General features: G+C 37.5%; 1 protein-coding gene across 3 annotated transcripts in view; it reads right to left on the bottom strand.

Moving 5' to 3' along the window:
* LOC100266003 (calcium-transporting ATPase 3, endoplasmic reticulum-type) overlaps nucleotides 1–27,566 on the bottom strand; it is a 79,212-nt gene that overhangs the window by 41,637 nt on the left and 10,009 nt on the right. For all 3 annotated transcript variants that reach the window (XM_010666191.3, XM_010666190.3, XM_010666192.3), the window contains 9 exons: nucleotides 26,767–26,812; nucleotides 25,593–25,652; nucleotides 25,395–25,475; nucleotides 22,030–22,115; nucleotides 15,543–15,644; nucleotides 15,001–15,054; nucleotides 14,479–14,580; nucleotides 4,796–4,854; nucleotides 3,643–3,787 (listed from right to left, as the gene is read on the bottom strand). In XM_010666191.3, coding sequence (XP_010664493.1) covers nucleotides 3,643–3,787; nucleotides 4,796–4,854; nucleotides 14,479–14,580; nucleotides 15,001–15,054; nucleotides 15,543–15,644; nucleotides 22,030–22,115; nucleotides 25,395–25,475; nucleotides 25,593–25,652; nucleotides 26,767–26,812 — 735 coding nt within the window. The remainder of the gene's footprint in view (nucleotides 1–3,642; nucleotides 3,788–4,795; nucleotides 4,855–14,478; nucleotides 14,581–15,000; nucleotides 15,055–15,542; nucleotides 15,645–22,029; nucleotides 22,116–25,394; nucleotides 25,476–25,592; nucleotides 25,653–26,766; nucleotides 26,813–27,566) is intronic.

A 27,566-nucleotide genomic window follows, 5' to 3' on the forward strand; every position in this document is an offset into this window, starting at 1 on the left:
TTATTTTGGTCTAACATTGAAGGTATGGAATAAAGAAGTTTTTGGTAACGTTGCTATCCGAAAGGAGCTAGCATTGAAGCAAGTGGGTTTTTGAGATTCTAAAGAAATGGAATCTCCACTTCTATTAGAGAAGGTAACAACCAAAAGGGTAGCAAAAAAACAAAAATACCATAAATGGGCCCTTTTAAAGGATATTTCTTAGAGGCAAAAATCCATAGAGATTTGGTTGGAAGAGGGGGATAAGAAGACCAAAATTTTCCACAAAATGGTAAATGTCCATAGGCAAAGGAATTTTTTGACCAAGATTAAGGTAGATAGGAGTGGCTTTTAAATGATTTTGGCATTTAGCAAGGAGTTCCCCAAGCTTTTCATAGTCTTTCCTTAAATGACATTTCTTTCAAGACTGTGGGTCATCAAGAGGCAATGGGCTTGAAGGGGTCATTTTCAAAGGAGGTAGTGTTCTAAATGGGGACAAAGTTTTGAGAGTCTCAATGGTTTTACTATGGCTTTTTGGCAATTTAATTGGGATTTTGTGAAAAAGGAGGTGACCAGATTCTTTAGGGATTTTTTCGTCAGAGGCAAGTTTGAAAGGAGCCTAAACGCCACCTTCTTGGCTTTAATTCCAAAGAAAGGGGTTGCAAAGGACCTAAAAGTTTTCCCCACTAGTTTGGTGGGCAGTCTTTATAAGCTCCTAGCAAAGGTTTTGGCAAATAGATTAAAGAAAGTGGTGGGAAAAGTAATGTCTAAGTTTCAAAATGCTTTTGTAGAGGAGCTACAAATTTTAGATGCATCCCTTATAGTGAATGAAGCAATTGATTCATTGTTGAAGGATGGTTCTAGTGATGTGGTGTCATTTGTAAGTTGGATATTGAAAAAGCCTATGACCATGTTAATTGGGCTTTCTTAATAGGGGTTATGGAATAAATGGGTTTTGGCTAAAAATGAATTAGATAGATATATTGGTGTATTTCCACAACAAAGTTTTTAGTGCTAGTGAATGGAACACCTTTCGGTTTCTTTCAGAGTTCGAGGGGGCTCAGACGGGGATTTTTTTTTCCCTTTTCTGTTTGTTCTAACCATAGAGGTGCTGAGTTGCCTATTGGAGAGGGCCAAGGAGGGGAGTTTCTTGTCAAGTTTTTGGATAAGAGGCAAGGAGGAGAGGCCATAGAGGTCTCTCATTTTTTATTTTTTTATTTATGAGAATCTCTCATCTTATGTTTGCAAATGATACTTTGGTCTTTTGTAAGGATTCACAAGATCAATTGGTTCATCTAAATTGATTGTTCATGCGGTTTGAAGCATTATCAAGGCTTTAAATTAATCTCGAAAAAGGTGAATTGATTCCAATTGGAGAGGTCCCACATGTAGATGTTTTAGCATTGGAATTAGGTTGTAAGGTAGGTTAAATTCCTTCTTCTTACCTAGGATTGCCTCTGGGAACCCCTGGTAGATCAAAAGCATTTTGAGACCAAGTGGAGGAGAAGTATCATAAAAAACTATCGATGTGGAAAAGACAATACATTTCAAAAGGGGAGAGACTTACATTGATTAGAAGCACTTTGTCAAGCTTGCAAATCTATTTCATGTTTTTGTTTGTAATACCTATAAAGGTAAGAATGAAATTAGAAAATATTCAAAGGGACTTTCTTTGGGAAGGTGGGACTTTGGAAAATAAGCGTCATTTTGTTAGATGTTCCACTATTTGTACAGACAAAAGAAACGAGAGCTTGGGTATTAGAAGTCTCTCTTTGCCGAATTAGGCCCTCCTTAGAAAGTGGAGCTAGAGATATGTTTATGAAAATGAAGCTTTATGTAAGCAAATCATAGAGGGAAAGTATGGAATGAAGGAGCGGGTTGGCACCCTTGTAAAGTTAGAGGTGGTTATGAAGTTGGTATCTAGGAAGCTATTAGGAAGGGGTGAGATCTTTTCTTTAGTAAAACCTCTTTTGAAGTGGGTAATGGCAAAATAATTAAGTTTTGAACAAATAGTTGGTGTACGGAGGAGCCCTTGTGCAACTCTTTTCCCTCTTTGTATGCATATTAGCTTTGTAAAAGGAAGCACGGATGACAGATTTTTGAGAAGACTTAGGAGGGGAGGGGGGACATTGGTTCCCGCATTCCACAAGGCATTTCAATGATTGGTAGTTGGAAGTTGTTGAGAATTTTTCTTCAATGTTGCAAGCAAAGATGGTTCAAAGGGAAGTTAAAAACAAGGTGATTTGGAAAGAAACAAAAAAAGGAATGTTTTCAACATATCTTTCTATACGGCGTTAGAGGTAAGGAGGGTAGTCCTTTTCCTAACAAACATTATCTGGAACCCATGGGTCCCGTCTAAAGTGAGCTCTTTTGCATGGGAAGCAAATTGAGGATAATCTCTAGAAAAGAGGGTGACCACTAATGAATAGATGCTATATGTGCAAATTGGAGGGTGGATCCATTGATCATATCCTTTTTCACTACTCCAAAGCAAGGATTATTTGGCACCTTCTATTCTCCTTAATCAGTGTAGATTGGGTGATCTCTTCCTTGGTGAAAGATACCTTTTTAAGCTAGCATGGCTCCTTTGTAGGGAAGGGAAGGAAAAAGATGTGGAAAGTCACGTTCTATGCATCTTTTAGACGATCTGGCGAAAATGTAATCGAGGAGCTTTTAAAGATAAGGAACAAAATGCTCAAAAGTTAACATTCGTTCCTATGTAATCATTCTGCATGGGTTAGCTTGTATATAATTGAAGGCTCAATGCCTTTGTTTGATTTTGTAGAATTGGTGGGTCTTCTTAAGTGTCTTAGGTGTTTTTTGTGTACTTTTTTTGAAGTCTTCCTTTTGGTACTCCTTGTATACATCCTTTTTCTACTACTAATATATGCATATCTATCTTTACCTATCAAAAAAAAAAACAAGAATACTTGTCACTAAGAAGAAAGAGCATTTTGTATGCCCAAAGCAACTGCATATCACATATGAAAAAAATAACTCAGCAAGGGGATGAAAATAAATAACATACGGAAAGAACTTTGGATTTGCTCTCTCAGAATCACATAATTTCCATGATTTAAATAGAATGTAGAAAACTTGAATTTAAGGACTAATATCTTTAAGCACCCAATTTTTACAAATTTCTTCCAAAAATTAAATAAACAAGATTGAATCACATAAATAAAAAGTTTGCATCCAAGTATCAATTATGTTATAGGACCAGGATAATAGAAATGGTTATGGACCATCAAATTCATAATTTCATTTTGCACTGGAATTTCTACAAGAAGATGACAAAATATTCTAAGTAAATGAACAACGAGAATTTTTTTAAATTGAGTGTGAGAACCTTCTTAGGTGGGCACAATACCCAAGTATGTGACACATCATTAGCTACAGAGCTAAAAAACCATGGTTGGAGCCTAAGAGACAATAAAAGTTGTTTTAAAACAGACTAACACACACACACATGGAGGGAAAGAGAAAAAAAAACAAATAGAACCCACCTACTTTCAGATTCTTGAGTTTATATGTAAAGTGTTTTATATAAAAAATTAAAATCAAAATAATAAAATCAGTTAGAACTCCCTGCTAGGAAAATTAATAGGAAGAAGCTTAGAGCAAAAAGGGTTGGCACTATCATTTTATTCGTTCTAGGACAATCACCTTTGAGACAGACATCATATTGGTAGTCAGAGTACCAGTCTTGTCACTGCAGATCACTGTGGTGCAGCCCAGGGTTTCAACAGATGGCAAGGACCTAACAATAGCATTCAACCGAGCCATCCGTTTTGTTCCGAGAGCCAAACACCTATAAAAAAAAAAAGAAAAAAATCATGAAGCAAAAATCCTGAGAAGATGTTAGCTTCTAATTAAATAACAAAGTGCCACACTAACAGGAAAAACCTGGAAATAGCCATATAAAAATTAATGATAAAGAAAGAGAACACTGTTGAAACATGCAGAGCATTTCGCACATCAAAATAAGTTCATCAAATAAACCATTCAGTGGACTGAAAAGAGAAAGTTCTAGTTTGGCATGCAACTTATCCCAGTGATAATGATCTAGCATTTAGAAATATGATAGAGCAAAACATGTTAAAACATTTGTCATATAATAAAATAAAAGACATTTAAAATAAGGTCTTTTGACCTGTCATAAGTGACTGCCTAAGTTGTAACATAAACAAAAAAAACAAAAAAAAAAAAAGGAATAAGAAGAAAAATGAGAAAAATAAACAAAAAGATAAGAAGAAATAAGAACTAAGAACTAAGAAGAAATTTTGATAAATAAAGAAACAAAAAAGCATTATAGGATTCATGCCCAAAAAATAGAGAGATTTTGAAGATATCATCCATCTGCAAGAAATTCATGCCATAAAATGGCTGAAACAAAAATGTGATTACATATTTTGAGTTTTCTGAGAACTCTTTTTTGAAAATTAATGGACAAAAATTTATCAGTGCAAATATTGTTAGAGCTTCAAGGCTAATAAAACCTGAAATTCAACCCTCATTTTATATCTCTATCATTTAAATTCCAACAGTTACTTTAAAATAAGTCGGGACAAATCACACTAGAAGATCTGATCATATATCATTATGAAAAAAATCTTAAATGCATGAATGTGTATCAAACACATTTATTTTGGTTAAGGCAGCAGTGCCAGCAATTTCCCACATCAGGTATATTGATCCTTTCATTTTTGGTCCCACAGAATTCAAGTATCCTATCTGCTGCTGCACTCGAAGTTATTACGATTTAATTATTGGACAAATTTTCCCACATCATAAGTATAGCAAGAGAAATTTAACATACGTTGTGACGACTGCAGGAAGACCTTCTGGAATTGCTGCAACTGCAAGAGCAACTGCAATCTATGCCAGCATAAGAAAGTAGCTCAAATTAATCAAAAGCATAAGAAGTAATGAGTGAAAATGGAACGAACAACTTAGCATTGGAAGATTCTTCAAAATTATACACTGATCTGACTTCTACAAGCAGTAAACCCACAGAATTGGACAAAGTTGGAAGTTATTCATAGACAAGGGTGGATTTAACTTAGGTCCAGGGGTGTACCCTACCCACTTGAAGCCCAACCCTGCTGAGGCCATAAAAAGAAATAAAAAATAAAAAATAAAAATTTAACAAAAACATCCCCCGATGAATTCAAACCTGTGATTGCTCCCCTAATCCTAAAAACATTCAAGCCTGCCCATGAGGGGGTTGAGTACTAATTTAAAAATATTCAGTTGTTCCTAAAGCAAAAAATCTACCTCAAATAACTCTTTTATACACACATATATTCATATTTCATTCCACTTGATTCATAGCAGCGCTCTAACCAAAATTAAAAAAAAAAAAAAAAACAGAAAAAAAAAAGCCTCAAAGAAATTAAAAAAAATCACCCCTTGATGAATTCAAACCAACAATTGCTCCACCAACCCTAAAAATATTCATGCCTGCCCATATTTCAGTTGTTTTCTCCTTTTTCTTTTTTTCTTTTCTTTTTGATAGACAAATAGAAAATATATTAAATAATGCCAAGCAAAAAGACACATCCAATGTACATATAGAGGTATAGAAAAGGCACCAAAAGAAGGCAAAAAGTGACTTCACAGGACAACCACCAGAAACCATCCCCCACCCACAAATAAGAATGTCTAAAATGTCCAACATTGTGAAATTCTCCATTCCCAGCAAAACTCAAAGCAAGGAACTCAAGAAGGTCTCCTTCAATCTCTGCTCTTGCAGCTTTTCCTTATTGAAGATCCTCATACTAGCTCCCTCCCACACACACAGAATAAGCATTAGGGTGCCATATACAAATCTACCTTCACCTTTCTAATGAAATTATTGAAATCAGATTTTTTATTGATTTTTAATCCCTTTCCTATTTTTGTTGATTTTTTTTTAAATTTTTAAATTACCAAAATTACTAAAACTTGTATAATAACATTTTTTACACTGAATTTTTTCTTACTGAAATGATTTTTCCTAAAATAAAAAACCTCCTTTTTTTTTTATTAACAAATGTCATTTGAATGTGTCCATACAATTCAGGAACTTGCAAAAAATTAGCAACTATTATTTATGTTCTGTATTTATTATTAAATAGAAAAATTTATTGTCACACTGTTCTCAAAGATTGCCCCCCTCAAGCAAATTTCTGGCTCTTCCATTGCTCATGGACATTTTGACCTAAATTTTAGGAACAGGTGGATGGGTATGGGTTGAATAGCCCATTGGTCATATCTTTTTTCCCCCTTTTTCCTTTAATTGGCTCAATAAAACAAGTGTAAAGATTGAGCACTTGATCAGAACCAACAATATCATTCAATGGTTTCTCACTTTGGTTTCACAACCACGGCCCCTTGATCTCTGTCTACTTTCTCTCTCTAGAACGACGACGGTGGTGACACCGGAGGTGGAACATAGAGTTTCGGAGGAGATCTGTGGAACAATCATGGCAACCTCGACGAGCGGATATCGCAGCTGATGCAGTGCAACCCTTTGTTGGAGCAAGAGTATCTAAGGGAAGACCTTTCAAGAATAGATGAGAGTTGGGCTACTACACGTTTTGATTCACTACCTCATGTTGTCCATATTTTGACATCCAAAGATCGTGAAGGTGAAGCCCAGTTTTTGAAGGAGCAAAGTGACATTATTGAGGAAGTTGTGGATGAAGTAGTGCATGCATATCATAGTGGATTCAACAAAGCAATCCAAAATTATTCTCAGGTAAAGCAAAGTGTGTTTGTATAAAAGGAAACACAAAAGATAGTGGCACAATCTGAGAATGGTGACGTTGAAGGTCTCTGTAGAAAGGAAGACCTTCTTGGTTAGTAGGGAAGCCGAGCACGGAGGAAATTGGTGCTCGATTGCAGAGCACAGCAGAGGTTTTGTTTACGTCTTAGGATTTGAAAAGGTAGAAGTCGGGTGGTTGATCAAGCATTTGACGAAAGCCATCGAGTTGAAGTGTTACTTGGGGTTCAACAAAAAGTACAAGGGAAAATTCTGCATCCATTTGTTGGAAGTTTCCTTTAACAACCACGGAAGGTTCATTAGGATTTCGGAGTTCGCAACCAACAGAAAACCAACCTTTTTGGTTATTCCTGAGGGCAAGAAGGGCAAAGGTTGGGAGAATCTAAAAAGTGCTCTGGCTTCATTGTCGGTGGTCCCCCCATCGAATGCTTCGGGAAAAGGAAGACATTACAGAGAGGTAAGGTTTACCCACAATCACGTGGGTCCTCTATACCGGTCTTTCACGAACGTAGTCAGAGATGAAAGTCCAAGGAGAGGTGGACTTATCCCTGTTGGGAGGTGGGCGCGAGCCGTGGTGTGAATGTAGTGAAGATAATGTTAAATGGGCTGAGGTTGGCCGAGCTGTGGCGAGATGCTTAAGGAAGAAAGGAGTGGCTACGATTGTGCCCTTCTCAAGCGGAAAAGGTGTTTTCTTTGTAGAAACGATAGATGAGGCACTCTTTCTCCAGGATTTAAGATTTATTAAGATTGAGAGAGGGATTTCAGTTCAGTTGAGAAGATGGTCGCCAAAGGAAAATTCGATTGTTAAGGGGAAGTTCAGAGGAGGTTGGATTGGGCTACGGGGTTTGCCATTTCATCTCTAGTCTGAGGTACACCTGAAGAAAATAGTGGAGCAGTGGGGGACGGTGACTGAAATTAATTGGCGAACGTTGAAATTGTTTGATCTAAGCAAGGCAAAGATAAGAATTGCAATGAAGGAACGGTCAATTCTTCCAGCTCTGATTGAGGTGATAGACGGGGATTGGGTGTTCACTATTTCTGTCGCAGTGGTTGGAGAAGAAGAGGCCAGGAGAGACAGAGTAATGGGTGAGTCGACTCGGAAGGGTTCTGAATCTCATCCGGGGACAGGTGGTGGAAGGCGTGAGGAGAGGGACAGATCAACGGTTGGAAGTAGTTTCTATGTTGGGGAAGCTGGCAGAAATGAGAAGGAAGGTGAAAGGAGTTCGACTGAAGCTCTTCCAGTGGGGACACGTGGTAAAAATGGTCAAAGTATGGGGAACAGTTGGTTCAATTCGAATTCAAAAAAACTAATCTTTGGGCCTGAGGAGACAACAACGGAGGGCAAAGCTTCAGCCAGCGGGAATGAGGCCCTCACAGTGGAGAATGGTCGGGCCTTTGTGAGAGAGTCCCAGACTCTCTCCATTTTCAGCCTACTAACTGCTGCAAAAACGGGCTGCAACTTAAAAAGCCTGTTGAGGGTGGCCCAAGGAACAGGAGAAAAGAAGCCCGATGGAGAGCAGGGATCGTTACGAAGAGGAGTCTCTGCAGCGGGAACGGGGAAAGGAGTTCCAGCTGATCCTGATGTTCAGACGAGAGGATCCGCGAAGAAGAAAGTGAAGGAAATGAAGTTCGGTTCAAAGAAGTTGTGGAATACCCTATTTCCGCCAAGTTCCGTTAGCCAACATGGCTCTCTAAGTTGTAGCGAGCCTATTTTGCTCGGGAAGCCATCGTCAAACAGAAAAGAGATTCCAAAGGAGGAGGCTTTCGGGGCGGGAGCTCAGAAGGAACAAGGAGCCAGCGCGAGCCCTATCTTCTTTTGTCGATCAACAAGGAATCGAAAGTGGGGTTTGGAGAAAGGGGCTTCGTCGGCTAGTGGTGAAAAGGCTACGCGCAAATCATTTTTTGAAGAAGATAGAGAAGGATTTTTGGGCCGAGTAGGGTTCGATCCTCGTGGTCCTTCAGTCACGTTTTTGCCTTCTAGTCTAGAAATCAGAGGTAAAGGGCTCAACTTTTTGGGGAATTGTGGATTGTCGGTAGCAGAAAACGTGGAAGTAATTTCATCTGCTTCTTCTCAGTCACCCCTTTCTTCTTTTCCCATTTCTTCTGGGTCAACACCTCCTCTTCCATTACTAAGCCCTTCTGCTCACATATCCTCTAGTTCAGTCTTTCAATCTCCATTTCCTTTGGAAAATCGAGTAAATCCCGAATTTTTATCCAAAAATGACGATGATGGTTCTTTATGTCAAAATTGTGTTGGCAATCTAATCCTTGTTGAGGTGGAGTCCCAGTCTGCTTGTTCAAACCTGTTGCCCGAGAGGTTCAATCCCTTTAAGTCTAAACCCAAGTTGCCCAGTGAGGTGTCCAACCTGGTTACAGTCAGTCAAGGGGATGATGCGGTATCCCCATCGGGCGAGTTCCAAATTGAAGGCCTATCTCCCAGGAAAATGGCTAAAGTGCGTGAGGTTTTAAGCTCTCTGGATATCAAGATATATTCCAGGAGGAAGAGTAGACGCTCTATAGGTTTGTGAGACTTGTTGGAACCAGTTTAAGGATTAGGGGCTGCACTATTTTTCTATGAAAATAATTAGTTGGAATACCAGATGTTTGGGATCAAGGAAAAAGCGAAGGGTGGTTAAGGATTTCCTAAGGTTAAAGAACTCGGATGTAGTGATGATCCAGGAAACAAAAAAGGAGGAGTGTGATAGAAGGTTTGTGGGTAGTATTTGGACGGTCAGAAATAAGGAATGGGCTGCTCTTCCAGCGAGTAGGGCTTCAGGTAGGATTTTGATCATTTGGGACTCCAATAAATTGCGCAGTGAGGAGGTGGTAATAGGATCCTTTTCGATCTCAGTCAAATTTGCTTTGGATGGTTGCGAACCTCTATGGCTGACTATAGTTTATGGCCTAAACAGTTCCTCACTTAGGAAGGATTTTTGGGTGGAGTTGTTGGACATTTTCGGTATCTCTTTTCCATTATGGTGCATAAGCGGTGATTTTAATGTCATAAGGAGAAGTTCAAAAAAAATGGGAGGATCTAGTCTATCTTCAAGCACAAAGGACTTCGATGATTTTATAAGAGAGTGTGAATTGCTTGATCCACCTTTATGGAACACACCATTCACTTGGTCAAACATGCAAGAGTCTCCCGTGCGTAAAAGATTGGACCGTTTCCTTTACTCAAATGAGTGGGAGCTTTCCTTTCCTCAAAGCCTTCAAGAAGTTCTTCCTAGAAGAACTTCGGATCATTGGCCGATTGTTTTGGAAACCAACCTGTTCAAGTGAGGCCCAACACCTTTTGGGTTTGAGAATATGTGGTTGCAACATCCTAACTTCAAAGAGTGCTTTAAAAGTTGGTGGAGAGGTTTTCAAGGAACTGGGTGGGAAGGCCACAAGTTCATGAGGAAATTACAATTTGTTAAGGCCAATTTGAAAGAACGGAATAAGGTTTCTTTTGGAGTGCTAAACGAAAGGAAAAAAGGCATCCTGAAAGATATAGCTAACCTTGATGTCATTAAGCAAGGTGGTGGTCTCAGTTCTGAACTTTTAATTCAAAGAGCTTTAAGAAAAAGGGAATTAGAGGAATTAATCTTGAGGGAAGAAATTCATTGGAGACAAAAAGTCAGGACGAAATGGGTTAAGGAAGGGGATTGTAACTCAAAGTTTTTTCATAAAGTAGCTAATGGAAGGAAATAGGAAATTTATCAAGGTGTTGGAAAATGAAAGAGAAGTAGTGTTGAATAATTCAGAGAGCATCATAGAGAAGATTTTACACTACTTTGAAAAGCTCTACTTGGATCATATTGGTGAGCCATGGAGAGTTGAAGGCTTAGATTGGTCCCCTATATCTGAAGAGAGTGCGTCTAGATTGGACTCCCCTTTTACTGAAGAAGAGATTCATAAGGCCATTTCTCAGTTGGATAGGGATAAAGCGCCGGGTCCTGATGTCTATACCATTGCAGTGTTTCAAGATTGTTGGGATGTGATCAAGGAGGATTTAGTGAGAGTGTTTGCAGAGTTTCACAGTAGCGGAATCATCAATCAAAGTACTAATGCCCCCTTCATAGTTCTGTTGCCCAAAAAAAGCGTGACAAAGAAAATCTCAGACTTTAGACCTATTAGTTTGATCACTAGTCTTTACAAGATAATAGTCAAAGTGTTATCAGGACGTCTAAGAGGGGTATTACACGAAACTATTCATTCTACTCAAGACACCTTTGTTCAAGGGAGACAAATATTGGATGCAGTTCTCATAACCAATGAGATAATGGATGAGAAAAGACGTTCAGGGGGGGAAAGAGTCGTTCTCAAAATCGACTTTGAAAAGGCTTACGATCATGTGAGTTGGGATTTTTTGGATCATGTGTTGGAGAAAAAGGGGTTTAGTCCTAGATGGAGGAAATGGATGAGAGGTTGTTTGTCCACGGTATCTTTTGCAGTCTTAGTGAATGGAAACGCTAAAGGGTGGGTCAAGGCATCTAGAGGCTTAAGACAAGGCGATCCTTTATCCTCCTTTTTGTTTACTTTAGTAGCAGATGTACTGAGCAGGATGTTATTGAGAGCAGAGAAAAGAAATTTGTTAGAGGGTTTCAGGGTGGGTCGGAATAGTACAAGGGTGTCCCATTTGCAATTTGCAGATGATACCATATTCTTTTCTAACACTAGTGAGGAAGATTTGCAAACTCTCAAGAGTTTATTGCTAGTGTTTGGGCAAATTTCTGGGCTTAAGGTTAACCTTGACAAGAGTAACATTTATGGCATCAATCTTGAACAAAATCATCTTTCTAGGTTGGCCGAATTGCTAGATTGCAAGGCTTCTGGATGGCCTATTCCCTACTTGGGTCTCCCTCTGGGAGGGAATCCCAAGGCTTGTGGCTTTTGGGATCTTGTGATTGAGAGGATCTCGAAAATATTAGATGGATGGCAAAAGGCTTTTCTATCTTTTGGAGGTAAGATAACTCTTATCCAATCTTGCCTCACCCACATGCCTTGCTACTTCCTTTCCTTGTTTAAGATACCTGCTTCAGTAGCTGCAAAGATCGAGAGATTGCAAAGGGATTTTTTATGGTCAGGGGTTAGGGAAAGAAAAAAAGATCATCTTGTTAGCTGGGATGTAGTGTGTAAGCCGAAGGCAATAGGGGGTTTGGGATTTGGGAAGATAGCTCTAAGGAATGTCGCACTCTTAGGGAAATAGTTGTGGAGGTACCCTAGGGAGGGTTCAGCTCTATGGCATAAGGTTATTTCAAGCATTTACAAATCACACTCTAATGGATGGGATGCCAACACAATAGTAAGATGGTCACATTGTTGTCCTTGGAAGGCTATTACACAAGTCTTTCAAGAGTTTTCCAAGTTTACTCGGTTTGTGGTAGGAAATAGGGATAGAATTCGGTTCTAGGAAGACTTGTGGTGGAGGGATCAATCTTTGGGTTCCCAATATTCAAGACTATTTAGAGTAGTCACGGATAAAAATATTCTCATTTCTTCAATTCTCGGATCTACTCGTCCCTTCTCTTAGAACTTTAACTTTCACCGCAACCTATACGATCCTAAGATAGAAGATTTAGAAGGTCTCATAAGATTACTTGATTGTTTGCATTTGACATTTTCGGTTCCAGATGCAAGATCCTGGTCTTTATCTTCTTTAGGGCTTTTTACAGTCAAGTCTTTCTTTCTTGCCTTATCTCATTGCTCTGATTCTCCTCCAGTTTTTCCTACTAAGTTTGTTTGGAATTCTCAGGTCCCTTTCAAGGTTAAGTCCTTTGTCTATTTGGTGGCACACAAAAAGGTAAATACTAATGACTTGTTACAATTGAGAAGACCTCACAAAGCCCTTAGTCCGGATATTTGTAAGTTGTGTATGAGGTATGGAGAATTAGCAGATCATCTTTTCCTACATTGTTCTTTGACATTGGGGTTATGGCACAGATTATTTCAGTTAGCCAAGATGGATTGGGTTTCCCCGAGGAGCATTTCCGACATGCTATCCATCACTTACTGTGGCTTTGGTTTATCGAGGAGAGGGATAGTTTTATGGCAAGCTGCGTGCATAGCTTTAATTTGGGTTGTGTGGCGGGAAAGAAATGCGAGGATTTTTTAGGATAAAGCAAGGAATTCGGAGAGTCTTTGGGATTCTATTTTTTTCCTTGCTTCTCTTTGGGCTTTTTGTTCCAAGGTTTTTAAGGGAACCCCCCTTATTGTGTTACAACTTGATTGTTTAGCGGCGTGTAATTCCGATGGGTTGGTTTAGCCTAGAGTAGTTGTTCATTATTACAATGTATTTTCTTATTTTTGGTTTCTTGTAAACTAGTTTTCTTTGGTGGGAGGATTCCTCATCCTTCTCTTGTACTTCTTTTTTCTATTAATATATTCCTTTGTCGTTTCCTATCAAAAAAAAGATGCTTTCTTTGGAAATTCTGTTTACTTTACAAGATTAAACATCTCTGTTTATATTGCCCCCAGCATAGACCACATGACACAGAGTGTTTACTGTGCAGGTACAGGAATATTCATTATAGGCCTCCAGAGCTTTATCAGAGCAGGTTGAAGCCGTGCATTAAGGTTGTGTTTGGTTGGCTTTGATTTGGTCCATTTGGCCAGGAGAAAATCCTACAATCATTTACAACTGTGATAACAATTGGAATCCAGTATGGCCAAATGCGATAAAATCAACTTCCCTTGACTCTCTTTGATGAGCTACCTTGATAGGAGAATCCAAGGGAGTTCCTCTTTGATGGGTTTTGAATGATAGGAAGTCAGTGGACTAGAAGGCATTTCATTCTAGGTGAAGTCCACATCCACCGGAGTGGTGAAATTCAATTTTAATTGTTGTTCTTTAGAAAATCTCAGCCAAATGGGAATTACATGTATTTTTAGGAACCATTTTGATGAGATTAAGCAAGCTTCCTTAAGCCTAAATGTTATGAGAAAGTAATCTAGGCAAAGGCACCATGAGATAGGTGGTACTAAGGCTTGGTTCTAATACATCTAACTCCATCTAGGTCTAGGAATCTGGCTTCTTTCACCCCCAAAGAAGGAAGTTTCATAAGGGCAGTAAAGAAGGGGAAGGGGACTCCTCAACAATTATCAGGAGGGCTTTGTGGAATACCTTTGGTCCTTGTAAGTCAATCTACCTTATGACAAACATAATGTTCTATTATGGGCATCAGTTTTAAATTTAATTCCACAGTCTGATAATGAAAAGGGTTAATTTTTTAGCTAAAAGGGATGCCTTGATACCAGAGGAGTTAGGGAACATCTTTCCCCTCCCTCCTTGAATAAGGTCCTAGAGATTTGGGTTTTGCTTCTTTTTGTGAATAAGATCCTAAAGATTTGGGCTTTGCTTCTTTTTCCTTCTCCCTTATTCTCAAGGATTTTATTTTCTGGAATCCTTTTTTAAAGACTCCATCCTAATTTTTTTGAGAAAATGCCCTTGTTTTTAATCTAGAAAATTTATATGACATGTCATATATCTGTCAGAGAGGCGGTTTGGAGGAGTTCAAAGTTAATCATTTTCCTAACAAGTTTTATAAAGTTCATTCAAAATTAACAAAGTGGAACCTACCCAATGCTTAAGCCTGCACAAAGTTACAAAACTAGAAACAGAAATAAGAAAGATTCTAATGAAACTTCCAGATGATAGAATTGTAATAAACGGAATGAATTTGGAAAAGGCGAAAAGCAAATGAACCATCTTTTAGCATGAAAGTAAGGATAGGAACCTCATGAATGAAAATTACCTTAAAGTAATGAATTGCACCTCTCAATAACCCACCATGAGAAGGGTCACGAAAATGACCAATGTTTACAATCCATACCAGCATGCAAATCCCTGCAATAACCTGAAGGCACAAAAAATTTCCAAAAACCCATCACAGAGCAAGTAATAAAATCTCCTTGGAATGAACATCAAAGTTCGGAGATTTTATCTGAGTGTGTTAGGCAGAAGGCAACATAAGATAGCAAAGTCCACTATTTTACTAGTAGGAGGTGTGAATAGAGTTTAGCAAGAAAATTTTAAGAAAAGTTTAACGTAGGTAGAATGGGGTGATCACAATATTTGATTTGGGTCACCCAAGGTCATCATGCAGCTAATCATATCCAAACCAACCTGGACCCAGATCTCAGACGAGTACATTCCATCCAAGCTCCACATGTCCAGGCCAGTCAATCAGGTCGGGCAATCATGCTTATATGCTTATTACTGAACAACTATGCTAGAAATGAAGATTGAAGAGCAAAGGCAGAGTATCTGCTATCACCTTGGCCAAAAAAGTTCCAAACTCATCAAGCTTCTTTTTCAATGGTGTCACTTCCTGCAACCAATTAACAATATGCTCAATTAGAGTCCACAAATACAGTTCAATAATGAAATAAATGACATCTCAATATAATCATTAATACAGAAAAGTTGGGAAGAGAATTGTATGTCCAACACATCAAGTTTCAAAACACATGTTGAACAATGAATAAAGACACTCATGCAGTCAGATAACATTTCAATCATGGATACCAACATCACGGCTCATAAAATCCTGAGGCTGTTTTGTTGAGCACCTTCAACATATGTAGGACAATTCATACTGTGCCAGTGTCCTTTCCACATACCATAAATGGATTAAGAGAGAAAATTTTAAATGGAAAGAAAAAAGACCCAAGATTTTCATAAACTTTAGAATATAAACATGGATTACAAGACAAGCATTATAAGAGAACAAAAGAAACACATCGACAAAATACATTACCAAAAGGTATATTTCAGGAAACAAAACACCAATAAGAATGGTATACTGATAATGCTTACATCCTCTGTTCGTAACATCGAATCACGTATGTTGCCCATGGCAGTGTTGGCACCAACTCCAACTACAACAGCTTTTGCTCTACCAGCAACCACTACTGTGCCCTGACAATAAACATGTATTTATTTCTGACATTAAGAATAATTCTTTTCTTAATTATATATTCTGAGACCCAAAAGAATGCATTTACTGAAAGAAAACATGATAAAAGAAGACATTAATGGTAAATATGGAATTGTAAATGATAAAACTTCAACCTTTCTAGAGACAAAGCCATTTTTATAGTATAATACTACTTCAAGCTAAATCAAGATTATCAAACTACACAGAAGTTCTTGTATATTAGCATCTAACCTAATCTATTCTAATGAACAATGGACCACCAAAATTACTGAACAATATAAGCTAGGCAACTAGCATGAAGTAAAGCAGAAACATATTAGAAGATCAAGTTTGTAGAAACTACAGAAAATGTCAATGGAAATTAAAAATCTATCCAGTTATTGGATCTCAAAAGCTTATGAAATTAAGCGATTGGACAAAATTTGGATACAAAAAGATTCTCCAATTTAAAATTTAATTTTGCTTTTGTGCTTTGGAACAATTTCGGTTTTTCAATCACTGGAAACTTTTGAGATTCTCATTTTGACCAAACTTTTTTATTTCTTTTTGATAGGTAAATTGGTGTATCCCCATTGGGACTTGAACCTGGAACCTCCTACAAACCCTCCTCATCCCTTTACCACTTGAGCTAGTAATGAGGTCCACAAAGGCATTTAGGGATTTGGACACCACTTTATCCACCACCTTCTTAAGTCCATTGGCTGACGCTTTTAACCAACAACTTGTAGAGGCTAACCGTCAAGCTGATAAGCCTAAAATGTTTAAGGTCTTATGCTTTGGAGTCCACAATGCTTTGGATGACAGTTACCATTTGGACACCATAGACTCCACAATGCTTTGGATGTAGTGTTCCTAAGTAATGAGGCCTTTGACTCATTGATGAAAAGCAATGATTGTGATCTAATTTGTAAGCTTGATATTGAGAATACTTATGATTATGTTAATTAGGACTTTTCGCTCTTGGTTCTAAAAAAGATGGTTTTTAGGGAGAAGTGAATCAATTGGATCAAATGGAGTATTTCTACAATTAGATATTCTGTTTTTGTTAATGGCACTCTATTGGGCTTTTTCCAAAGGTTTGAGGCAAGGGAACCTTTTCTCGCTCTACTTATTTGCAATTGTCATGAAGGCTCTTAGTTGTCTACTTAAGAGGGCTAAGGTTAAAGGTTTCTTATCAGGTTGGCAATTAAGAGGCAAAGGTGGAGAGGGAGTGGAAGTTTCTCATTTGTCGTTTATCAATGATATTTTAGTATTTTGTGAGTCTTCTCAGGACCAATTGCCTTATTTGAGTTGGATGCTCATGTAGTTTGAGGCCATTTCAAGATTGAGAATTAATTTGGAAAAGAGCAAGTTAATTCCAACAAGAAGGTTAGAGAACTAAGAAGAGTTGGCTCTAGAGTTTGATTGCAAGGTCGGTGTACTCCCGTCTTCTTACCTAGGTCTTCCTTTCAAGAGTTCTATTTAAGTCTATGGTGGTCTGGAATGGAATATAGAAGAAGTCCTATAAAAGATTAGCTATATGTAAAAGACAATATATCTCCAAAGGTAGGAGACTAATCCTGATTTATAGCACTTTATCTAGTATGTCTATCTATTTTATGTCCTTATTTTGCATTCCAAGGACAATCAAGGTTAAAGCAAAGGAATTTCCTATGGGAAAAAGGGGCACTTGAGCAGAAACAACATTCAGTAAGGTAAGCTATTATTTGTTCAAACAAAAGTAAGAATGGTCTAAGAGTTACCAATCCATCAACACTCAACAAAGCCCTGCTTTATAAATGGAGTTGACATTATGCTGAGGATGGGCGGTCCTTTTGGAAGTAAGTCATAAGTGGAAAATATGAGGAAAATGAAGAAGGATGGCGCTCTTGTGAAGTGAGAGAAGGGTATGGAGTAGTATTATGGAAAGCCATTAGGAAGGATTGGGATATTTTTACAAGTAGAGTTGCTTTCTAAGTGGGTAATGGTGGAAGGTGAGATTTTGGAAGGACGAGTGATGTGGTAACTAACCGTCTGTATTACTTTTCCATCTTTATTTGCTATTGTTGTTTCTAAGGAGGCTTGGATGGAAGATGTTTGGAACCAATCATATAAAGGGATTGTTGGGCCCCCTGCTTCTCTAGGCTTCTAAATGATTAGGAGGTGGAAATTGTGGAGGACTTATGAGACTACAAGGGAAGAGGGTGTGCAAGAATGAGGAACACAAGGTGATCTGGACAGAGTCAACAAATGATAAATTTTCTATTAAAGCCTTATACTTAGCTTAGAAGCAAGAAGTCTAATTTCTTTTCCAACAAATGCTATTTGGAACTCTTAGGTGTCGCCGAACATGGGCTTTTTTGCATGGAAGGTTACATGGAATAAGATTTTAAACCTTAGGTCATTTACAGGGGAGAAGATGATCTTTGGCAAAAAAATATTTCCTTTGTCATTAAAGGAAAAATCTAGTGATCACATCCTCATTCACTACATTAAGAAAACACTTTTATGGCATTTACTATTTTCCCTGTTTGGCATGTTGTGGATGATTCCCTTCTTAGCTAAAAAGACACTATTAGAATGACATGGCTCTTTTGTGGGTAAAAAAACACAAAAAGACATGGCGGGTTGCTTCCTTACACTTATTTTAGACAATTTGGAAGGACAGAAATAGTAATTCGTTTGAAAATGAGGAGCATTCTTTTCAAGGGCTAAAACACTTGATCTAAATTGCTTATAGTTTTAGGTCCTCCTTCTATAATAGATTTTGTTAATTGGTTAACCTCTTTTTAAGGGGATGATGTTTTTTGTTACCCTTTTCTTCGTTTGGTGACATCTTTATGCATCCATTGCATACTTCTCATGTACTTTTTTTTTTTTTTTAATCAGAAACGAAGAAGATTATATTAATATAAGAACAAGTACAGAAGAGAAAAAAGAGACAATAGAAAGAGAAAAAAACCAAGGGAAGGATGAGAGGTCCTTCCTACACAAATTGAACAAAGGATAAAACTCCCAACAATAGAACTCTAAAAACAAAGAGAAACCCCATCAATCTTCAAACTTTTGAAACGCAAACCCCAATCCAATTGAGTTGTAGAATGTTTAGTAGAACTCCTCTAAAAACTTCAGTACAAGAAGCCCATAGAGAAGAATAAAACCGGATCAAATCCCAAACCATCTCTTCCGTTCTCCCTTTATCCTCAAAGATCCTATTGTTTCTTTCTTGCCACACCATCCAAATCAAAGTAAGGCAAGCAATTTGTCAAAGTGTCTTGCCTCTTAATGAGTTCCCCAAGCCTTTAAAAGTAATAACCAACATGTCCTCAAGGCTCCTTGGAGGGACCCAAACCAACCCTACTAGATTGAATAACCTGTGCCAAAGTCCAATGGTAACGGGACAATGAAGAAAAAGGTGGTCAATCGACTCTCCATTTCCTTTGCAAAGAATGCACCATTGAGGACAGAGGGCTTTGTAGGGTCTTCTCAATCGCAACTTGTCATTGGTGTTTACCTTCCCATATGCTACTAACCAAGCGAGGGCCTTAACCTTTGAAGGGACTTTTGAACTCCATAAGAACTTGGCTGGAAAGAACAATATAGGATTTGAGACTTTTGACAAGGCCAAGAAAAAAGATTTCACTGAAAACAAACCTGACGAAGACAAAGACAACGCTCTTGAATCTGATAAAGAAGGAGAGAAAAGCACAGAACTAAGGGAGGACATTAATCTCTGAAGGAGATCAATTTCTGAATCCGTAAGATTGCGGCAAAAGTTAAAATTCCAGGGTGGAGGAAAGGAATTGCCAAGGACATTTGAGACAGTGAGGTTTTTCACAGAAATAATTTTGTAAAAATCAACAAATTGAGAACACAAAGTTTGGTTACCCCACCAAAGATCTTCCCAGAAACGAATTCTCTCCCCATTGCCCACCACTAAGCGAACAAAAGGGGAAAACTCCTGGAAACCTTGAGCAATAGTTTTTCAAGGACATCTGTGTGACCATCTAACCACCATATTGGCGTCCCATCCATTAGGATGTGTCCCATATATACTCGCAATAACCTTATGCCAAAGACCACTCCTTTCTCTAGGGAACCTCCAAAGCCATTTCCCTAAGAGAGCAATATTTCTTATAAAAGTCTTCCCAAAGCCCAAACCTCCCAACTCCTTTGGTCTACTAACAATCTCCCATCTGATAAGGGAAGATGAGGGAGGGTTGTTCTTAGTATATCTTATTGAATAGTTTTTTGTTTCAACTATCAAGGGGTGAGTGTCTCTCTCCTGTACATCTTGGGCCGCTATTTTAGCGCCTCTTCGTAATACAATACTTTTACTTATTTATCAAAAAAAATGTCAATGGGTTGTAAGCGGGTCTTTATCTTGAAGTGTAGAGCTGATGGATCAATCAAGTACTACAAAGCAAGACTTGTTGCAAAAGGATATACTACCAAGAGACGTTTGCTCTTGTTGCAAAGATAAATACCATTTGGGTTCTCTATTGTCACTTGCAGTGAATCTGGAATAGCCTCTACAACAGTTGGATGTAAAAAATGTGTTCCTAAATGGGGACCTGGAAAAGAAGTTTATATGAACTTCTTGTCGGGTTTTGACAAAGAAAATGAAGATAGCAAGGTTTGCAGACTAAGAAAGCCCTTATATGCATTGAAGCAATCACCAAGAGCTTGGTTTGATCGCTTTACCAAAGCTCTTTGCGACAAGGAATACAAGCAAGCTCAGTCAAATCATACTTTGTTTTACAAACAAAGAGGTGAGAAAGTTACAATTCTTATTGTCTATGCTAATGATATAATTTTGATTGGAGATGACAAAGATAAGATGGAAAGATTAAAGAAAAAACTTGTAATTGAGTTCAAGATGAAAGACTTGGGAACTAAGGTATTTTCTTGGAATGAAAGTTGCGAGGAGCATGCAGGGGATTTCAATGTCAAAGGAAGTATGTATTGGACTTGTTGAATGAAACTAGCATGTTGGGATGTAAGCTGATAGACACCAATGGATCCAAATTTAAAACTGAGAGAACAGTCCAATGGAAGCCCGATGGACAAAGGAAGATATCAAAGCTTAATGGGCAAACTTATCTATTTATCTCATACAAGGCCAGATATTACCTTTGCAGTAAGTTGTGCTAGTATATTTATACATTCACCGTTTGAGAAGCATATGGAAGTTGTTTATCGAATTCTAAAGTATTTGAAAGGTAACCCTGGAAAAGGTCTCTTTTTTGGCAAATCCAAAGAGAGGGGTATAGAAGTATTCATCAATGCAGACGAGGTTGTGCTTGTAAATGATAAAAGATCAACCTCAAGCTACTCTACACTTGTCTTGGGAAATTTGGTGACTTGGAGGAGCAAAAAGCAAACAGCGGTAGCAAGAAGTGGTGTTGAAGCTAAATTTAGAGTCATTGCCCATGGAATTTGCGAATTACTATGGCTAAAGTTACTACTAGAAGAGCTGCAAGCAACAGTAAAACTTCCATTAAAAATTTGCAGTGACAACAAGGTTACCATTAATGTTTTGCACAATCTTGTTCATCATGATAGGACGAAGCATGTAGAAGTAGACCAACACTTTATCAAAGAGAAGGTTTGTCCTATGTCCCAACAACCGAGCAAGCTGTGATTATTCTTACAAAAGATCTACCCAAACCATTGTTTGAGATGTTGATTGACAAGTTGGGAATGTTTAACTTGTATAGTCCAGCTTAAGGAGGAGTGTAGAAAAATCAGTTTTATTCTGCTTATTATTGTGCATGTAATATTAGCTGAATCAGTTAGGTTGTTATCCTTTCTTTTTTTCTAGCTAAGTTTGTTTTCCCTTGAATAAATGAAGTGCGGCATATAAGGACATGAGATGTAATCATTTAGTGTAATTAATTGAATTACTCAGAGTTCTTTCCAGCAGCGTTTTATTGTTTCCTTCCTTGTGTTCATCTTGTCTACATCGGAATTTATAGGTTAGGTATAACCTACATGAATTAAGAACAGTTCCTTTTTACATTTAATTTTGGCTTGAACACCAGTCCAGTCCATATAAACATCCCATCGATCATGCAGTTTTGCTGCTACCATACATGACCATTTAAGCTTTTAACAATTTGCCTAGTAACCATGCACCACATGTACACACTTCTTTAATATTTATGACTAAGTTCACTTGAAATAGCCAAGAAAATGAGTTAAAACTTTGTATTCTATACACACAAGTATTTTATGCTATGCAAAACTTCATATGAGTGACAATGTGTCCCATGTATCACATAAAAATGTCATAAACGGCCCTTATTAGCTCCCAAAGAACAAAAAAATGTTTGCTTGAGAAGTTAATATATATCAATTTCATCACAAAAATTTTTAAATTTTTACCGAGAAGAGAATATTTGTCTTGTCTTGGTACACAGCGTTTGTAGCAACAGTGGAATCAAGCTCTTTTTCAACAGAGCAGCTCTCACCTATCATCATCAAAGAAAAAGTTCAACAAGAACTTGATCATGCATCTGATCAAAAAATCTTGTAAACTCATCAAGGACAAGAGAATCACCACAATTCAATCTAAACATGTTATAGTAAGAAATGTTGACATTAGATAACACAAATATGTGTGTGTGTGTGTGTGTGCGCGCGCGTGTGTGCGTGCGTGCGTGTGTGTGTGTCCATGTGTGCATAAAAAAAATGGGCAAGCAATATTAGTAACAAGCATTCTGGGTATATAATGTTTGCTCGTTTGCATCATAGATGGAAAATAAATTAACACACAGGAAAAAAAATGATGGGCAACTAGAAAAATATATTAATAGAATAGCACCTAACAAAGGGGGGGATACGAAAGGCTCAAAAAGAGACAAAATCTACTGAATAAGGTAGGCTACAAAACAGCCTATACATTCACAATTTAGGCTATCTAAAAAATCCAACATTGTGGCAATCTCCATCCCCATTGCATCATGAGGCCACTCCAACAAGGATTTCAAAAAAGTCTCCATCGTCTTACATCTAGCATCTCTCCATCACTGAATATCCTTTGATTACGCTCTTTAAATGCACCAAAATAAACATAAGGGAACCATGCACCAAACCTTCCTTTGCCTTTTCTCCATCCCCTTGGCATTCCACCCCAGGAAAAGGTATTTCATTGTGTCTGGAAACCCTTTTTTTTTTTTTTTTTTTATAGGAAACAACAAATATATATATTGATAGAAAAAAGAAGTACAAAAAAAGGATGAGGAATCCTCCCACCAAAGATAAAACTAAACAACACAATAAAAGAACAAGAAACTACATCTGATCAAAAACAAGAAACTACACTATGAAAACTACGAACAAGCTCTATTTAGGTCTGGAAACCCTTATTTCAACCCAAACATTGCTAAAATAAGATTCCACAACTTTTTAGGCCTATTATAGTGAATTAGAATACGAGTGGTTGTTTCTTCATTGTCTTTGCAAAGGCTCCATCTATTTCCCATTGTCCACCCTCTTCTCATGAGGATATCTATGGTTAAGATCTTCCTTCGAACTGCTTCCCATGCAAAAAGACAGGTTCTTAAGAGACCTCCAAATTTCTTTAGCTAGGAACATCTCTTGACTCCCACCACTAAAAGAAATATAGTAGGACTTAACTGAGAATTTTCCTTTCCTATCTTCTTTCCCATGTAAATTGTCCATCCCTACTCCTTGCACTCTCACTGAAATGAATAAGCTTGAAAGTGCTTCCTAAACGCCTCATCCATTTTCGAATCCTGAAAGTGCTTTCTAAACTGAACAGACCAATGGCCCCCATTCCTTCCCCCTTCCCATAAATTTGCTACTATAGCATATCCTTGTCAGAGACTAAACTAAAAAGCAATGGGAAGACCACTTTCAATGGACTCTCGCACACCCATATGTCCCACCAGAATTTAGTATTCATACCATTTTCAACCCAAATAGATGTCCTAATTTTAAAATCATCTCAGCTTCTTCGAACTGTTTTCCATAATAAGCTTATTCCAAAAGACCCTCTCACACCTAGGGTACTCCATCCTCCATCCATTTCCCCATATTTAGCTTGGATAAACTTCCTCCACAAAATGTCATGCTCATTGGCAAACCTTGACAACCATTTACTTAGTAAGGCCTGGTTGAATACCTTTAGCCTCCTAATTCCAAAACTACCATACTTCTTATCCTTACAAACAATGCCACATCTCGCTAGATGCATTTTTCCTTACTTCTAAATGACTATCCCACAGAAAATCTCTCTGATCTTTTTCCAATCTAACTCTTACCCTCCTTGAAATTGAAAAAAGAGACATAAAGTAAATGGGAAGGCTCGATAGTGTACCCTTTAAAATAGTTAATCCCCCCCCCCAGATAGATATTACTTCTTCTTCCAAGAGGCCAATCTGTTTTTGAATCTCTGCTCTACTAAACCCCATACCACACATGAATTATGAACAACTCTTAGAGGCAAGGCAAGATATAAGGTAGGAAGGTTCCCAACCTTACACCTGAATGAAGAGGCCAATCTTTCCACCCCCACAGTAACCATCTCACTTTTTTGAAGATTTATGTCCAAGCCTGACACAGGTTTAAAGAGAGAACAATAAATCTCTAGCATCACAACTGTCTATCAAAAAAAAATAAAAAAAATCTCTAGCATCACAACTCTTCCAGTAAGTCTGCATGAGTGGTTACTTCTGCAAGTAGGTACAGTAAATTTAAACTTTGATGGATGTTCTTTGGGTAATCTGAGACGATTGCGTATATAAGGCTTGATCAGGAATCATTCAGGTACAATATTGAGAGCTTGCTCTAAATTTGCTGGAGTGGGTCCAGATATTGAGGCAAAACTACTAGCTTTATTAGAGGGTTTGTTGCAAGCTAGCCTTGTGCCTCTCCAACATCTCTCCAACGTAAATGTAGTAGCAGATTCTATTGTTCTCATCATTAATGTGTCTAACAAGGAGAAAGGCCCACGGAAGTTTGATAGTTGGTATCGCAGAATTCCAAATGTTGCTAGCGAAACCAGATGCTTTTTCTCTTGGGTTCCTCACTCAGCTAATCAAGGTGTAGACTGATTAGCTAGGAAAGGAGCAAAACAATTGGTTTCTTTTGTTGGAGACTTTTTTCCTCCTTGAGAATGTAAAGCCTTTGTACTATGTGTACATTGTTTTGTCCGCTCATAATCTGCACAAATAGTAGTAAGTTCTGTGAAATAGCATACATTTTTACTTTTTTATCAATATTTGTATCTCATGGAAGGATTGCTCATTCTTCTTTGTATTTATCATTCATTGAAAAGAATATACTTGTTTCTAATTAAAAAAATTATTTTTAAAAGTGCTCTTTAGATGTACATTTATAAATAGAACTAGTGAACCACCTTGCCAACTCTCTTGATTGTATAAAAGGGTGAATGTCGCTTCAATATTATGAGCTTCCAATAGGAGGCAAACTAGAGTAAACGATTTCTAGGATGTGGTTTTGGAGAAAGTGTCTAAGAGATGGATGATTACTTAATTCAAGCATGCCTATCAACATCCTTACCATCTATTCCTATCTATCTTAGTAAATGATAAAAAAAATTTTAATCAGAAACAAAAAAAATTTATTAAATATGAATAAAGAAATACATAATAAGGATGAGGAATCCTTCCTAAAATACGGCTGATCAAAAAAGTAAGATTGCCATCTTAGTAAATGATATAGGCCATGTAAAATGATAACATTTGAACTGGAAACAGAAGTACCTGTAAGAATTGCTTGATCAACACGTAATTGATTGCTTAGCATCTCAATCATCCTCATATCAGCTGGAATTTTGCATCCCACTATCCATTCCAAATGAAACAAAATATTAAAGTTAACTTACCAAGTTTTGTTGAATTATGGAACAAAATACATTGACTCTGAATATTGTTCACAAACAGTAGATTTGACAAACTCACCACTAACTTCTACAATATCCCCTGGAACAAGATCTGTCGCAGGTAGTATGGAGAAGCAACCTGCAACATATATTTCACATGTGTGATGAAAGTGATTCAAAATAACATTCATAGAGTCAAGATTAAGTTCATTTAGCATTTCTGTGCAAACACTAACAGGTGTCGTGGAACAGCAATGTATATGTAGTATAATATTAAAGAGATACAAGCTAATATAACTATGTCAAACAAACGAAAATCCTATCCAACATGGTGATGAAGAATATCACGAGCAGCATTAAAACAAAGAAGAGCAGGAAACCAAAGGCACACAGTTTGTAGATTGTGTCACAAGTCCTTGAATCACTATGCTACAAGAGGTTAAAAACTTATACTGCAATCTAATATGGTTCGTAGTTTCACTTTGAAGAATAAATAAAAATCAAATGAATGTTGGCATTCTTTCTTGTGAATAGATACAAACAATTGGAACAGTTTTCAATTACTAACAATAGGTATCAAGGCAACAACCACTCAACACACATGCAACTTAAGAGTCCAGTGGGCAGCAACAATTACCTAAGACAAAAGATAGTTAAAGATTTAGAGTGCGTTTGGGACTGTTTCTATTTAAAGCGTTTTTAATTGAAGTGCTTTCTCTGAAAGCGCTTTTAGGAGAATGATCCATCAAATTCTTCTCCAGGAATCACTATAAGTAATTTTTCAACTTTTTAAAAATGTTTTCTAAATTTTGTATAACACGTGATGTTTCTCCAAAAATGCATTTTATATTATAAGTGTTTTCTAAAAGCACTACCAAGTGGACTCTTGACTCCTTTCTCAACCTTTCAACAAGAAGCAAATCAATAAGAAAGAAGATGGGCAGAAATGCCTCAAGGAGGCATTGTGTAAGGGAACTGCAAAAACAGAGAGGGAGATCCACAGCAATAAGAACATGCCTATGAAGGTGTCCCTACAAAGATAGCCAACAGTGTCAGACTATAAGAGCACCAACAGCATCCATCACCAGAAAGGCAAGCTACCACATGCACTAAAATAAACAAACTACTTAAGGTTCTATTGGGCAAACATTTTCAGGATCTCAAAAGACATATTAAAATCCATCAGGTGATTCATATAATAACATAACTAGTAGTAGCTATCACATAGTTGTTTATTTGAAAGTTCGCCTTACCATTTCGCAGCACAGTTGCAATATCAGCTTGGTAGGCCCGTAACTCCTACAATGGGGATGAAAAGAAAAGAGAAAAAACAAAAAGAAGAAAAGATCATAGTGAGCTACAAAAACAAAGCTAAAATTAAAGGTTTCCAAAATCAACAAGAAATAAAACAGATGATAGTTGGTCATTCCTTCACCTCTTAATCGTTAATCAATAGATTAGATTATCCTTTTCAAAACATCTTTTAGCAATTCATAGTGTCTGGACAAGATGTTTGAAAATTTCCCCTCCTGGGAACTCAGAAACTTTAGCAATATACTTTTATTACAGTTATTCATCTTAAAAGTATCTTTATAAGAAACTAGACTCATAATTGTATTGAGTAGCACAATAGTTTATGAGAAGGATGAGATGTCCTTCAGAACAAAAACGTACATAGACACTAAAAGAACTAGAGAGAAAACACAGCTTCAGCTCCCCACAAATAATAAACCACCCATGGAGATAAAGGACAGACCATTAAAATCAAGTGGGCAAAATGTCCTCGACAAAGTCAACCAGAGAGATGGCATCTCTTTTGGCCAGTTTATTAGCTTCCTCATTTTCTGAGCTAAACTTCCAAGAGAACAAATGGCTCAAAACTCTAATGATACCTAAAATCCTATGCATCCAGTGCTAACATCTCTGTGATCCTCTCCATTCATTTGCCTCCCAAAAAATAGAAGTAAAAAATTTGACTGAATACCTCTCCAACATAAGATTGGAGGCACCCCACTCTCTTGTCATTGTCACATTCTCCAATAATGCCAATATG

Source organism: Vitis vinifera, chromosome 18 (genome assembly GCF_030704535.1).
Source record: "Vitis vinifera cultivar Pinot Noir 40024 chromosome 18, ASM3070453v1".
NCBI lineage: Eukaryota > Viridiplantae > Streptophyta > Magnoliopsida > Vitales > Vitaceae > Vitis > Vitis vinifera.